Source organism: Oryzias latipes, chromosome 10 (genome assembly GCF_053564925.1).
Source record: "Oryzias latipes strain Hd-rR chromosome 10, Olatipes_Hd-rR_3.1".
Classification (NCBI taxonomy): Eukaryota; Metazoa; Chordata; class Actinopteri; order Beloniformes; family Adrianichthyidae; genus Oryzias; species Oryzias latipes.
This window is the reverse complement of record NC_136246.1, coordinates 20,749,358-20,765,366: the sequence shown is the minus strand read 5'-3', so window position 1 is coordinate 20,765,366 and position 16,009 is coordinate 20,749,358. Positions and strand designations below refer to the sequence as shown.

Here is a 16,009-nt window from a genome sequence, read left to right as displayed (position 1 = left end):
TTTGCTGAGATGGATGAAGAAGACAAAAAGGAAGTGTGCCCTGACAATATAACGTAGGGAATGTCCAGGGTTTCTGGCTGACTTGTGGCATTTAAGCATTAGGTTTAATTGCGACAGAGCATCATTAGTTCAGCATGTCTTCTAGGCTTTTTATGATATTTCAGATTATTACTCAAAAACTATACAGGAAAGATAGTTGATACTTTGTTAGTACTTTATGAAGTACTAAGTATGAAGGAATGATAATCTACTAATTTGAAGAGCATCTTTACTTCAAGTCAAAGCCTGGAAAACTGGTCATTCAGGTTTTTGTAATTCCTTTTATTAGTAAATATTTCCATTGTGCACAGTCAGTATTATCTTATTATTGTTTCCTTTAATAGTAATATAATTGCATTAATTGGGAGCTCTGATGATTCTGAAATCTGATGATTTCTCGTGAAGCTGTTAACACAGAGGTGTCAAACTCAAGGCCTCGGGGGCTGACCTCCTGCTGGTTTCTCAGAATTCCTGCCTTAACCCTTGTGCTATCCTAGGCACTTTGATTTCAGGAGTGAGGTAATCTAGACCCACTAGACAGTGCGCTGAACTTTTTTCTTCAATGATTTGTGATCTTCACTGGTTTCCATGGATTACATGAAATCTTTCCACCTTTATCCACCTTTGTCATGCTAGGGAGAACACGTCAATGGTCATCTTGACCCCATAGGATAGCACAAGGGTTAATCTGCTGCTGACTACCTGGATCAGGTGTGTTTTTTAGCAAACACCGGTCCTCGAGGCCCGGACTCTGCCTAGCATTTGCAGCCTGCACTTAAAATCCAGTGACGGCTGATTTGTCACAGGAATGTGAACAGTGACTCACTTGACTGCAGTGAAACAAACAGCATGACTTTAGAACTTGTTTTAGGTGGCGTTTAGACGCAGGCAGATCACAGCAGGCGAGCAAAGCTGCAGTGTTTTTGTAGGCAAAATAAAACTCAATGAGCTTATATATTGTTATTTTCTGCTAACAGACACTGAAAAGGTCACCTGTGCTCAAAGGAACTTAGTTTATCGTGCACACCAGATACTTTCTCGTGCGTACGAAAAACTAGAATTATTTTGTGTTTCTTTGTATTCACACTATAGTTGATGATGGCACAGTTGGAGAAAATTTCAAATTGGCACTTCATGTCATAAACGGTGCTAACTCCTGGTCTATAGAATACTTATACTCAAGTGTGTTTAATAAAGTACACTTCAATTGTTCTACCTTTGATGTTTCTTAGTTGTTTTATTTAGGCTTTCTTCCAGCCTTTTTGTGCTTCACTTATTACCTATTTTTGTTTCATTTTTAAACCTCAAAAACCTAAATTCCGATTCTTTTTTCCACCAAAATGATCACATTTCCAAGTGTCTCATCGTCTTCAAGAGACGTGAATTTATTTGACCATCTGGTGTTCTGATGAACATGATGGATTGTTAGACACCAGATTTTGACAGAACTCTAACTCTCAGTCCAGTTCTCAGAGCATCGGCCTCCATTTCACTGATGTTTGTTTGCTGCAAGCACATTCTTCCAGTCCCTCCAGAGTTTTCCACTGAGGCTTTAATCATCTCTAATAGCTGCTCTAAAGTCTTTCTAAACCCGAGGCTCGTTGAACTTTTGGATTTAGTTGGGACAGCTGTCCGACTCGGGAACTTCCTCAAAGATGACACAGCATTTTCTCATAGTTTTTCTCTGTACTTGCTTGAATTTTGCTTTCACAGAAGACGGTGCGTTCCTGTCAGCAAATTCTTCTCTCAACGCTTTCCACTTTTCATGTGCAGATTTGAAATATTTTAATATTTTTAAAGGAAAATGTAAATGAAACAATCAGAGTGGAATCAGAATCTTAAAACAAAGTTTACACGTTTATTTATCCATCACATTTCTACAAATACACCAACAGGAGGAAAACGGATGACTGTGCGCACGAACTTTAAAAACTTTTTCACAATGGAGATATCAAGTGAACGTCTTGTTGTACTGGTGATTCTGGCTCTGCCTTTTTACACACAGAATGTCTTTGAAAGTGAAGGCATGAATGGATATTTTTTTCCCCTGTTTGCAGTTAAACTGAAATGCATGCAGATTTCTCTCCAGTCTGCAGGGAACACCAACACAGATACATTTGGTAAAGCGTTCCATAACTATTTATCAGAGGAAGCTTCTGGTCGGTCGCAATCACAGGTACGGCAACGTACAGCATGACATCTGTGATGCAACGAGAACAACAACAGGCGTTTGTCATCTGTTCAGATGAGTGATCCTCAGCATGCACGGTGAAGCCTGCGGCCTCCTACACCCACACACTGACGGTGCTCCCAATAACCAATACATCACATTGGAGTAAGATGCGGCAGTCAGACCTTGTCATCGTTTACAATGCTGTCCTTGCTGCGCACCTCTTTGTCTTTACTGTTCTCAAAGGAAAAAGAGAAAACACCTCCTGCAGTGTCTTTAGCTGCTTTGTCTCCTCTAACCTCCTTTCTCATAGCCGCCTGCTGGCAGTCTGCAGTGCTGCCAAGGAGCCGATTGGGTGTGGAGGGAGTAGGAGTGCTGGCTCCCCAAATATATAATGTTTCCCCTTCAGGACAAGGAGGGAGGCCTGAGCTTAGGTAGCTGGGGCTGGGACTAGCCGAGGAGGGCAGGGTACCCTGGCTTCCGTTCAGCCAGCTGGAGGTGTGATCCGTGGAGCTTTTGCGTGAGTTTCCAGAGGAGCTGAAGTTGGAGGAGCGGTAGTTGTAGGCTCTCCAGCTGGGTCGTTTCTGCTGATGACACTGACATCTCAGGATGCGAATGAAGGCCAGTTTGAACTCACGGCTGTAGCAGGGGTAAATGATGGGGTTTAAGCAGCTGTTGAAGTAGCCAAGCCAGAAGATTACCCGAAAGAGGAGCTCTGGGGGGCGCAGGTTCTCATTAAAAGACCCTGGACGGAGACAGAAATGTGGGAAGTTAAAAATCAAAGTTTCCAGGCAAAAACACATAAAAAGCAGCTATAACTTCAATTATTTTTCCACAGACATCACATTAGATCAAATATAATTTATTTGAAAATTCTCTCAGATTTGGGTTTGTTTGTTTCCACTCTGAGCAGAATCTTTTTTAATTTGTTTCTGTCATAAAGTCTTTCCGTTTAAAACCAAGACTGGTGCAAATCCTAGAAAAATTATTTTAGATACTTTGCTTGCTTTCATGTCAGCAAAAAACCTGTGCCCTGTACCTGTGACCCCAAAAGGGGTTAAGTGGATTTAGAAAAAGGAGTTTATTTATTTACAATAAATTCAAATAGAAGTTTTGCTTTTTGACGACTTTGAATCCTCCAAACCCTTTGGCGATAAGTCTTTTTAAGTATATTTAAGAGTACAGGGTTGACCCTTTTGGAGTCACTGAGATCCATTGTTTCTAGTTATTTATTTTTGGCCTTGTGTAACCCTTGTGCTATCCTAGGGACTTTAACATTGGGAGTTGGGTCATCTAGACCCATTAGACAGTGCTCTGAACCTTTTTTCTTCAATGATTTGTGATCCTCACTGGTGTCCATGGATTACATGAAATCTTTCCACCTTTATCCACCTTTGTCATGGTAGGGAGAACACGTCAATGTAAGGGTGGGGTCATCTAAGATAGCACAAGGGTTAAAATGAATTCATACGTAAAGGGACATTTTTCTTTTGTTTAACATTGAATCCTCTAAAGCCTTGATACAACAAAGTTGAAAAGTATTTAGGCTGCAAAAATACAAATGATTTTCCTGAAGTTGCCACTTTTGTAAAACGACAACCTCAAGACCACTAAAAAATGAAACAAAAAGAAAACTTTACAGGTAAACATGCAAAGTACGCTATACACAGTAGATGGCAGCAGTGATTCAAACAACATTTCTGGATTTCGGAAAGACTCCCTGAATTAATCTGCAATTTAAAAAAAAGATTTTATATTTTGGGAGGCCTCCATAAACTTATGACATGGTTTTCTAGAAAGTCTGGCTTATTTGGAAACCAACCAGAATTCAGAGAGTGATTAAAAGGAAAAGTGATTTGCATTTGAAATAAGAAAGAAAGCTCGGTATATTTTACTAATTTCAACAACAATCCTAACAATAAAATAGAAATTATCTTGGAAAGTCTTGAAACATTTATAATAAAATAGGCTTCTGAAAATTGCTAATTAGAATAAATGTCAACACTACAGGAAATATCTTGTATAATTGATGTACATGAGAGAGAAATTCTGCAGACAAAAGCCCAGCATTAATACGCACAGCACGAGTGTGATTAGTGTGTAACCACAAAATGCATCCTGTGATTTCATGCAGGTACATATCAACAGTTGCTATATTTACCCGACCTATGGTTTAATCACATTCATGCAGCCTCTGAGGATGCTCTATAATCTCTAGATTTTAAATGTGAAAACAACCGTAATACTACAAAATCCCAGCCTTATCAAATATGCTTTGACAGCTCGAGCAACTCCTTAATGCGAACGTGGAGTGGCTCCAAGCACTCCTGGTTCTGATTCCGTCTGTGTCTCTGTGTGAGTGTGCAGACGTGGAGCATTGAGGTGAAACCGGAGAAATCCCTCTAAATCTGTATTAGGCTTCTCCTGAGTTGCCTGTGGATGAGCCTCCTGTTTGTAGCTACTATTTTCACATGACATTTGCCCATCTGGAAAGCCAGTTAAGCGTGACTGTAGAGAGCTGCCTGGTATCCACTGCAAGGATGGGTAAAAAAGAAAAAAAAAAAATCTAATTTAAATTGGAACGTTCCTCATTTCTGTCTCCATTCATCTTGATTTGCCAAGTCACAGATAGCTATGGCTATACTAGCAGCTTTTATTTCACATTATAATGTACTTAATGTACAAACAGATGGTTTTATTTTTGTTTTGGGGTACAACTATGTGGAAAAACCAGCTCATGTGACTGTAATGTTCCAATGAACTCATTTGCTAGTCATTCAGAGTAAGGCAAGCTCTTAGAGGAGGTGCAAAGAACAACTATTTCTGGTTTTCCAGAATAGAAGAGTCTACCTTGATTAAACTGTTCAGTCAATCATGAAAACAGTACAGCCTGAATGACAACACATATAAGACATATGGGTTTATTTTGATGATCCAAGGTGTTTCATCACTTCAGGGTTAAAAAAGCTGTCTCTGATCTTCTGAGTATGTGAAACATGCATTCATGTGTTTGGCAAACTGCTACCATAATCACAGACTTTCCGGCTGGGTGGTCAGTAGAAAAAGAAGAGCGAGGAGCACAGAAACCGCAGTAATACTGGTAGAGTGTAAAAAGGATTGCTTTTTTTTGTCTGCGCCTTTTTGCATTATTTACATAATTAACATCTTAAAAATAATCCTTTTATTAGAGCTTCCCTTTTGACTGAGCTCTTCTCGTCTCTGCAGCTGCACACAAGTGGGCAGGTATGTCGAGTTATGCAAGGACCAAAGACACACGATAAACCCCATAAATGTGATGCACAAAGAGGAGAAAAGTGTACTTTAATGCTAAGAAAGGAAGGGAAGAATTCTGTCATTTTAAAACATTTTAAAATAAACACATGGGTTTTAATTAGTTTCGAGTGTGTAGATTGAATTTAACATAATATGAAGGTAGTTCCTTGTTGTATTTGAGCTTTCTGTCTCTATTTTAGAATGCTTAAAAAAAGAATTGTTTTTTTTTTCATATTTAAAGGAAACCGGTATCTTTTCTCTTCCTTTACAGCTGCTGCAGTTTTTTTGTATGTTTTTTTCTTTGTGTAGGTTGCCTTTGAGACTCAAAGTTCCTCTTATTTTTGATTTTTTTACAAGTATTTGTTACTGCCAAAAGGACTTCTTTTGTTAAATTTCTAATGGAATTTTTCAAACAAAGTATATCTCAATTATGGTAAGGACAAAAGAAAGTAAGTTTCCCCAAAGGGAAAATCACTATATATTTTGTCAAACAGTAGTGCATTGACTTTGCTCCTGTGACCTTAAAGTTAATTGAACACACCCGAAGATTCATTGGGACACACCTGCCGGAGCAACGCTGACAGACTGTTGCTCTGCAACATAGAGCAGCCAGGTTGGAAAAAAGCAGCATATTTGACCAACATATCTGATAAGAGTCTACTCAGCAGAATTTTAAACAAAAATATGCTTCATATGTCACATATTATTTTTAAAAGTGAAATAAATGATGAACAAAATTCTTAAGCTGAAGAGTAAAAGGTAAAAGACTAAAACATTTTAGTAAATAAAACACAGTTGATTGGAATGAAGGTTAATAAAGACTGGAAACCAAATAGTGATTGTTCATTTGAAAAAGAGCAGTGCTATATACTTGTCTTTTTTAAATTAAATAATCACTAAATTTTTTGAGCGTTTTTGTGTTCAGACACTTTTTTTGTTTTGTTATTTAACAATGGATAAGATAACTGTCAAAATTAAATGTACTGAGATTTCCGTCTTCAGAAGGACGGATGTGGAGTTGAAGTCTCCCAAAAATATCTTCTATTAGAAAATTTTGTGAGTTGCAACTTTGCTCAAATAAACCAGTAATTGATTGTGATACAGGTATGTTCAAACGCAGGCGTGGCCCCCTCTGAGAAAGCGCGAACAAACAAGCAGAGGTCTCATCAAAGACTAATAAAGGTTGGGCCGAGGCCATTGTGTGCATGTGTCCTCATTCAACAGGAGCACAGGATTAAACCAAAGGAAACAGGCTGACAGCAGACCTTATCGTCGCCAGATTTGGTGCGTGTTTGTATGTTCAAGGTCTGTGTAAACCATTTTTGTCCTACATGAAGCGTTTATGTGGAAAAGCTATAGTACAATATAAAAGGGGGCAGAGGGCTCAGCTGCAAGACAATGGTATGTATAGATAACTCTTTTGGGGGAGGAGCTGTTATGTTGGTGGTTTTTTTGCCATGTCTGCTAAGAAAACTACTTGCACCTCCTTCCTGACACACACACACACACCTCCCTATGAAACACAGGAACATCTTAACAAAACAGTGCATCCTGTTATGTTCACCAATTGGAAGACTCAGTGCCTATTCTGTGCCATGTAGACGCACACACACCCTCAAAGATCCACAATCTGCTCTCCTGAAGCTCGCACATCCTGTTTCATAACATCACTAAATGTGATTAATGTGTCTCAATCTGAAAGTACTGAAGCTTTATTGCCCCCTTGTGTAGCGCTCACTGAATACACAGTGTGAAGCTATTTTCATCAAATTGGGTTGACAGTCAGATTCCCCGCTTCCTCGCCTCCTCCTCTTCCTCCTCCTCCTCCTCCTCGGTGCCCTGTGGCCCCTCCTTCTTAGTGCTGCCACCTCCTTTCTCCTTCATTGATTTGACACGTAGCGCTCTCATTATTTTCCTCTCAAAAAATAACATTTCAATTGCCCCGGAGCGCTGAGGCCCTGCAGCTAAATGGAACAAGGAAATGCACGAGAGCCATGTAGAACGCACCAGAAAAGAAGAAAAAAAAGACCTCTTGAAAATGTGGAGAAGAGAACAAACAGTTCTAGGTGCCGGCCTCTCACACTGCTTCAAACACTTGCCTAACAGAGTTTTCATAGGACACTGGTGTCTGCTCTGGGTGTAAAAACACTGGAATGTGTGAAGTGAAAAAATTCATTCAGGCCATTAATAAATTCCCTCACTGAGACATTTGAGAAATGTAGATAAGTCCATCCATCCATCCACAGAGGCATCATTGTTTCCTGCATCCTTTTGAAGGTCGAGATGCTTTTAGAGCAATTTATCAATGATCCATAAAATCCTTTAGAAGAACATTTGATCTTCATTACAGCTTCTGGGTCATGTGGTATTTTAGAAGGTGGATATGCATGTGTTCAGCATTAAGGAATGCCGTTTATACTTTGACATAAATATTTCTGTTTATTTAGTATTGCTGTTAATAGAGGCAATGAGAATAATTGACCTTTTTTATAGCATTATTTAAAAAAACTTATTTCTACATTATGATGTAATATTTTATTTATTTATTTCTTATTTAGATGATTTTTTTTCAAGGAGTTTAATTAATTTAGGATATTAGAAAAACACTTCAGAGTGTTTCCTTTGGGAACGTTAAAATCCCAGTCCGATGAGAATAGTGTTTTTGGTGTTTAGAACATGTTCTTGTGCCATTCTTCTGAAGATGGAGAACATTTGTTTAAGAAAATTAAGTATTTCTGATTATCTCTTTATTAATTATTTTATTATTTATATTGTGAATCAGGAGCAGACTCAAAAAAGGCTGTTTAAAAAAAGCTTGTAGTTGTGAAATAGAAAATACAGTTGGCAGGCCAAGTCCCCTGCTCTTCTCTATTCTGATGCATCCTTTTGTAGACAAATAAATCTATGCACGCCTTTGTTTTTTCCTGGTCTGAGCTTGCATCTGGTTCAAAACTGTACGGCTGGAGAGCTTCATTTTTGTTGCCCCGCTAATGTTAGTTAGGGGTTGTGAGGGCTGTAAGTTAGCGAGTGTAAAAAGTGGATGACAGGAAGTAGGGGTGGGCTTACTCCACGCCAACAGTGCCACCCACAACTCAGAGGTAAATTTTGAAGGAACTCTTGCCGCTCTGCAGAAACTATGTCCTAGAAAACAACATTGGTCATTTGATTTTGGCTTCAGACAGCATAATCATAATAAAAAGATCACTGGGGATGCTTATACAATAGACCAAAAGATGATCAGAGTGTGTCTTTAAGTCAGTATCAAAAATGTTGCTTCAGTTTACTTTTATGTTCTATGCAGTCTGCTGAGGGGGCATTTGTCTTGATGTTTGATTTAAAATGGAGGAAATGTCTTATTACTTGTGTCAGTGCATCAGGGTATTTAAATGGCTACGAAGGCAAGTAGAAAAAGGGTTTTTCAATCACCAATTCTGCAAGCTGTTCCACTAAAAAGATGAGAGGTCAGTAGTGTTCATCATAGATACACTTCAACTGTTAGAAACGTAGTAAATAAAAATAATCCAGTAAATCCTACTGAATAGCTTAAAAATACATACATTTGTCAACTGTCTTGGAGATCAGAGGATGCAGTGTAAGAGGACAGATCCTCATGGGAGGACAAGCCCCTGCATGGGATGTTGCACCAGACCATAAATAAACAGGCTGATATCAAGAAGTCCTACCAATGACTAGAAAAGGCTGGAAAGCCCTCATCCTGGCAGCTCAGGAACAAGCCTTGAGCACCAGAGCGATAGAGGCTCAGATCTACCACACCAGACAAGACCCAAGGTGTAGGCTGTGCAAAGAGCCGCCTGAACCAATCCAGCACATAACTGCAGGGTGTAAGATGCTGGCAGGGAAAGCATACATGGAGCATCAAAACGTGGGATAGTTAGAGGAACATGTGTGCAGAATATGGACTGGAAACCTCAAAGTCAAAAAGGCAAACACCTCTGAAAACGGCAGAGAATGAGAGAGAAAAGTTCCTGTGGGACTGTAACAACGAACCAACCAGACAGAGTGGTGGACAAAAAACAGAAGAAAACCGTTGATGTGGCAATACCAAGTGACATGAAGGACTCAGCATCAACCTTGGAAGGTGAAGGTGACAGTGCTGCCCGGTGGCACTTGGGACAGTAACCTCCACACTGGGGGAGTGACTACAGCAGATCCCTGGAAAAACGCAGTGCTAAGAACAGCAAAGAATGTATATTGTGTGTTTCAAATGAATTTTTCCAAACATTTTAGCCTACTTGTTTTTCAGTTCTATTAGTTCAGACATTAAAAATCTGAGTCTAAAAAAACAACAAGCTGCAGTTCGGCTGTTAAGGAAAATATGGAAGTTAAAAAAAGGATAAGATCTCAGGGCCACCAGGAGCTGGTGAACGCAGCTGCATCTCTCTCAATGCTACATTTGACAGCTGGGGCCAGTTTGGATCTGACCTTCCTGTTTAGTTCAGGAATAGACTTCTCTCTCAGCAGTAGTTTGAGAAAATAGAATTAAACTGAGCATTTCCTTTTCTTTGTCATTTGTGTTAGTCTCTGCAAAATCTAACCTAAAACGTTGTTCCAGTTCCTCTGGAGTTTGGTGACTTTAGGACTTTTTAACAAAATACTGACATTGTTCAGTGTTATCACTGGGTTAAGTAAAGCTTCATAGGTCTTTTACTAATTACAGGATTGCTTTCTTACACACAAGGACTTTATTTTATGTATTCAGAATAAGAATTTTCACAACCCTAGTTATCACAGATAAGCTGCTTATGCAGTACTTGTCCTCAACTACTACTACTGTACTTCACTATTTCCTTCAAGTGAAGTACAAAACCACACAGTGGCCTCGGTGCAGATGTAGAGAAGTCAACCTCTGATTGGAAGAGATTGCAAGTTCGGTTCCCACCCAGCCAATCTGTTAAAGTGTCCTTAGGCAAGACACTGGCACCACATTGCTCCTGGCGGTTATAGGTTGGCGCCAGTGTTCGGCAGTGGAGCCATCACTGTGTGAATGGGTAAATGGGACTGTGAAGGGAAAGCGCTTTAGGCCTTTAAGCAAGGTAAAAAAAAATAAGCCATACAGGTATATACTATTTAATGGGTATAAAACCACATTTCAAACATTAGATAGATGCAAAAACAAACTTGGTTGCTCCAGAAAACTACTGGATCCTATTAAGGAAAACAGTCATTGGAAATGAGAAAAAGGCATGTAAGCTTAATGCAGACGATTATCAACAAGCCTGAACACAAAGCCTTAAGGACTTTTCTCTGAGAAGAAATATAAAACAACTTTCTTCTTTTTGTAATGCATAAAATATGTATCTGACCTGCCAAGGACATGTAACCATATTAATTTTGGAAACTTTTTAATAAAGCAGTTTTACTAATTAAAAAAAGGAGCTGCTTTTAAATTGCATTTTGTTTTTCTAAATTTTGTTTATCAGATGATTTTTAGAAGAGGCTCCAACAACTATAAACTATAGCATTACTATAACTTTACAAACCAAATGGACTATTTAGCATAAATTATTTTACAATTGTCCAAAAACAAGGTTATCATTATAAATTATTGTAACAAATTCCTGATATGATAAAGATCTGTCTTCAATTCTGTTTCACTTTGGTTTCTTTTCAATGTACACATTACCGTATTTTCCGGACTATAAGTCGCCCTTTTTTTCATAGTTTGGCAAGGGGTGCGACTTATACTCCGCAGCGACTTATATTAGAAATAAATTGAAATAAATAGATTGTTAACCCTCCTGTTATGTTTATTTGTGAGGAACAGAGATGATGTTCCTGGGTCAATTTGATGTATGAGGTATGTTAAGTGTTAAGAGGATGTTAAGTGACTCAGAGAATCAGCAAACTTTTTTTTACAGTAAGATCTTGAAGGCTAACAACATAATATTCTATTTTCCAATGATTTCATAGATTCAGAAATGCAATAAAAGTGAAAACTGTTTCTACAAATACAGGATGAAAACAGAGTATTAGTTAGCCAATGATGCTTCATGAAAGGAATTAATAATTAAGTAAGAGAAAGAATTACTGTGAAATTATAAGATAAACAGTCTGCTATGATTGTGTCATATAAGGTTGTGAAAGTTAAAATGCGACTTATAGTCCAGTGCGACTTATCTGTGTTTTTTTCTACTTAATAATGCATTTTTGGGCTGGTGCGACTTATGCTCCGGTGCGACTTATAGTCCGGAAAATACGGTAATTTACATTTTTACGATCTCTTACTCTCGCTGTTGGTGCTACTTTGCCAGATTTTATTGATGTTGTTTTCATTCCAATCATCCTTGCTGCTACTTGTCTATTGATTACTTCTATTTTAATAGATAAATCTTTTAGCATTTAGTTGCAGATCCATTTGAGCCCCCCCCCCCCATCCCCCTGCAAGGTTTCGTTTTCTTTTTCAGTTATATTTGGTTTATTAATTAAATTACTGTTCTGTTGCAGTCCATCCTTCAAAAACCACCAACTATGATAGAGATGAATTATTTTACTAATCAAAATTTGACAAAATAAAACCTTTCAATTTAGGATAGAGACATACAAATGGATGCATATTTTAAGGATTAGGATTAGGATTATTAACTATAACAATCTATCTGGCAATAACTAAATAAAAACAACAACAGATTACAAATTAAATTTAAAATCTCTTCATCTAAGGATGTCAGTCTAGATAAAAAACTAATTAGAAAAGAATGTTGTGTTGGCTTGGGTAATGCTGCCAATATCTTTAACCAGTCAATTTCAGATCATTTTTGTTAAATGTTCCTTTTAAAACAATTTTCTGTTGCTATGAAAGGAACATTAACATAATTGGTGTCTTCAACTGAACATTTGCAAATGTCATTAATTCATTTTACGTTTCATCAAACCAAAAAAGCAGTTTTTGATAGCTAAAAAGAAGGGTCTAGGGATTGGACAAATTTATATATTTTTTCTACATTAAGATCAAACCAGCTTTTTATTCCCAACCATATGATTTAGTATAATCATGACACCACTGAATTAGGATATCAAAACATAAAGACGTTTTTGTGTTGCTGTCATTTTTTTTAACCACAAAATAAAGTGAAATAGCAGAATTCCGTGCAGAAAGCTAAGCGAGGTAAGAGTACTAGTTAGGTGGGAGATCCCACACTTTGTAAAGGCTGCATTCACCGGCAGAGACCTTGCCTGAGGTCGCAGCAGTTTAGACTGGCAGCAGCCCCCCCTTCTTTCAAGTTGTTTAAAAAAAATCAGCAGTGCTACACTTGACACCGGCAAACTCACTCAGAAACACAAGAAACCTCGTTGCAGTCGGCGCACAAACACTCAGCCAGGCTGAGCCCCCACACACGTTAGATATCTGTGACAGCATGTGGTGGAGGGAGCTGGATAATAACAAGTGTGAAACAGGAAATCCCACTCTGTGGGTGGAGGCGGATGGATACCGAGGGAGCAACATGAGGAGAGAAGTGCTGCCATTCCAAATGGGAAGAATTAAACTTCAGACCAAACTCCCACCAGGGACAAAAACAACAACAACAAAAAAAACATCAGCAAATCTCCTTAAAAAAGTTTCAGAGAGGACATCGTTTTCAGTGCCATAATAAAAAGGATAGTAACCATGATGGAGCTCTGACTATTTTAAATGTACACTAAATTAACTGCTGTCATTCTTTTGTCTCTGTCTATCAGTATGCTGCGCAGCAGACATGGAAGACAATTGTACCATTGAGGGGGTTTCTTGGCAGTTTGTTCAGCAATCCTATACAAAAAAGCCCCCTTCTGTCACTCCCTCTTTTGCTCTTTCCACTTCCTGCAGAGATATGCAACCAGAACTTCATAAAAATCACATTTTGGTATTTTACTGATGATGCTCTCCAGCCTAATAACCCTAGCTGTGTAACAAGCACAAATTGCAAGATCGCCTCAAGTACTAAAGTGCATCTGTGTGATGAGCTGCAGCTTCTAGCCAGAGGCGTAAACACAGTCGAATAAGACCTGGAGAGATAAGCATGCATATATAAAGGTGCTTGAAAATAAAAGGAGGCACCCATCGGAATCAGAAAATTAAAAAAAAAAAAAACTTTACAACAACTTTCCAAAATTAAGAGGCTTTTTGAGTCTCCTTACTGCGTCTCAGACATTTCACCACAATTTAATTTCCTCTGGAGTCTTTGAAACTCAAGCTGTAGGATCAACAGACCTCTGATAGAACTGGCTGAGATGAGAGGGAGGATGTCTACAGTTTACCTGAGACTCATGGAACACTGCAAAGATAACAGTAATTATTTAGATAAGCTTACAAGAAACTCCTCCTTAAAGTTCTAAAGGTGGTACATTAATTACTATTGGAGCTGAAATTGGAAACTAAATCAGAGAATAGATTTGGCCTCATTTCAGAGTCTATCAAAAAAATGTGGGAATAGGTGGTAGAAAAAATATAGATTGAACAAAATAATCTGCTGAACCTACCTAAAGGTAAGGTCAAAAAGAAAGGCAGCCAGCATAGAATGAACATGCCAACCACGACCCCCAAGGTTTTGGCAGCTTTTTTCTCCCGGGAGAACTTCAGAAGTTTGACAGTGAGGGAACTTCTCGCCTGGTGTCCGCGGCCCTTGCCCGCGTTGGAGGTCCCCGGTTCCTCGTGCATCTGCGAGCCCTTGTGAATCCTGAGTGTCAGCTCGCTGGTGTTCATCCTCTCACGCATTACACCTGCCTCCAGGTTTCGAGTGGTCCTTTTGGCGACAATGTACACTCGGCAGTACATCGCCAGAATGACTGCGAGGGGGATATAGAAGGAGCCGAGAGAGGAGAAGAGCGCGTAAAAAGGCTCCTCGGTGATGAGACACTCCATGTCATCATCCGACGGCGGCTGCTTCCACCCGAGCAGAGGTCCGATGGAGATGACCACCGACAGCACCCAGACTCCCAGCATGGCCAGCAGAGCCCGCTTCTCCGTCACGATGCCCGGGTACTGCAGCGGGTGGCTCACTCCGATGTACCGGTCGATGGAGATTACGCACAGACTCATTATGGACGCGGTGCAGCACAGCACATCCAGCGCTGCCCAAATGTCGCAGAAGATTCTGCCGAACACCCAGTAGTTCAGGATCTCCTTAGTGGCGGACACCGGCAACACCGTAGTGCCCAGCAGCAGGTCAGCCATGGCCAGGTTTATGATGAAATAGTTGGTGGGGGTACGCAGGTGCCTGTTGCATACCACAGAGAGGATGACGAGGATGTTGCCGGCGATGGCGAACACGATGAAAGCCCCCAGAACCAAGGCGAGCACGATGGCTCGGGTGAGGTCCACCTTGCCAGCCTCCCGGTGCTCTCCCCCGGAGCCGTTGGTGAAGTTGATCTGCAGAGTCTCCCAGTTGAGTTCCGAAGAACCATTTTTCCACAAGTTTGTGACATTGTTAGTGCTCAAACTCATGTTGACGCGTAACGTGCCCCATAGCAAGCTTCTGGTCACTGGTAACCAAAACTCACAACATGGTTCAGCTGGAACTTAGCGGGACAAAAGCTGCCGAGGTCCGCGTGGATGGAGTGAAGCGGCCGCCACAGCTTTCACTAAAGCGCTGACATTTTGTTTATCAAGTCACTGAGCAGCCAGGCAATCCTTCTCCACCATGCGCTCTCCCGAGGGCTCAGCGCAGAAGTGAGGGGGGAGGACAATCGCCTCCTGCCTCCCTCTCTCCTACACATTGCTGCCATAAAATGACCCAACATACCCAAGGAGAGATCGGGAGACGCAGCGCGCAACTAGACGTTTTTTCTCCTCTGAGCGCACGGGTTTTGCGCTTTTTACGCACAGAAAAAGCAGAGATGGACGTTTTTGCCTTTTGAAAAAAATGAAATAATTAGTTAATTACAATACGTCTACTGATGGAAATTAGGTCGGAGATGTCTTTAAATACCCCAAAGCAATCAAAATATATGATTTGATTCCGTTTATTTAATTTAAATTTATTTTTACTTTTGGTTTTCCGGGCATCTTCATCTTCAGGAGACAATATCAGACAACTAAAATTGATAAGCATAAACATTTCTGGCATTTTTCATAAATTATATTCCAAGTATGGTGAGTTGCAGGAATTCTTTTGACTAATTCCACTGAGCAATAAATAATTACTGGGCTGAATTCCAAAGGCTGCGGTTTGGTATATCTACCTTATACATCTGATAAGAGTTTGGTTATTGAGTAGATAGAATCTTATGAAAGCATCCAGCTCTGATGTAAGATGCATTTATTTTCTGCCATTGCCAAATATGGATATTTCCAAAGGTTATGCTTGCTAATTGTTCCATCTTTCACTGATCCTGCCTTTCTAGAGTTCTAAACTAAACTATTGTTCATAATTAGGATGATGCCTGGTTGACTGTTGATTTTGCTGCTTGCTCTATTTGTTTCTGTATCTAACCCTTGTGCTATCCAATGACCCCACCCTTACATTGACATGTTATCCCTATCATGACAAAGGTGAAGAGGATTTCATGTAATCCTTAGAAACCAGTGAA

General features: G+C 39.7%; 1 protein-coding gene across 2 annotated transcripts; it reads right to left on the bottom strand.

The window, feature by feature from the left end:
* Positions 1-1,875: 1,875 nt before the first annotated feature.
* On the bottom strand, positions 1,876-15,152 carry LOC101159926 (alpha-1A adrenergic receptor). Of its 2 annotated transcripts, XM_011480271.4 has the most exons (3): positions 13,961-15,152; positions 2,911-2,954; positions 1,876-2,793 (listed from the first exon to the last, which is right to left on the bottom strand). In XM_011480271.4, the coding sequence occupies exons 1-3, from the start codon at positions 14,922-14,924 to the stop codon at positions 2,389-2,391; spliced, it is 1,413 nt and encodes a 470-aa protein (XP_011478573.1). In that variant the 5' UTR covers positions 14,925-15,152; the 3' UTR covers positions 1,876-2,388. The 2 variants fall into 2 exon arrangements, with proteins under 2 accessions (XP_011478573.1, XP_004073535.1); XM_004073487.5 differs by having other exon boundaries at positions 1,876-2,954; positions 13,961-15,151.
* Positions 15,153-16,009: the final 857 nt, after the last annotated feature.

Coding starts and splice junctions, on each gene's coding strand:
- LOC101159926 (XM_004073487.5), bottom strand. CDS start 14,924: ATGAGTTTGAGCACTAACAATGTCACAAACTTGTGGAAAAATGGTTCT. Junction 2,955..13,960: donor CTTTTTGACCTTACCTTTAG/GTAGGTTCAGCA, acceptor GTCTCCGTCCAG/GGTCTTTTAATGAGAACCTG.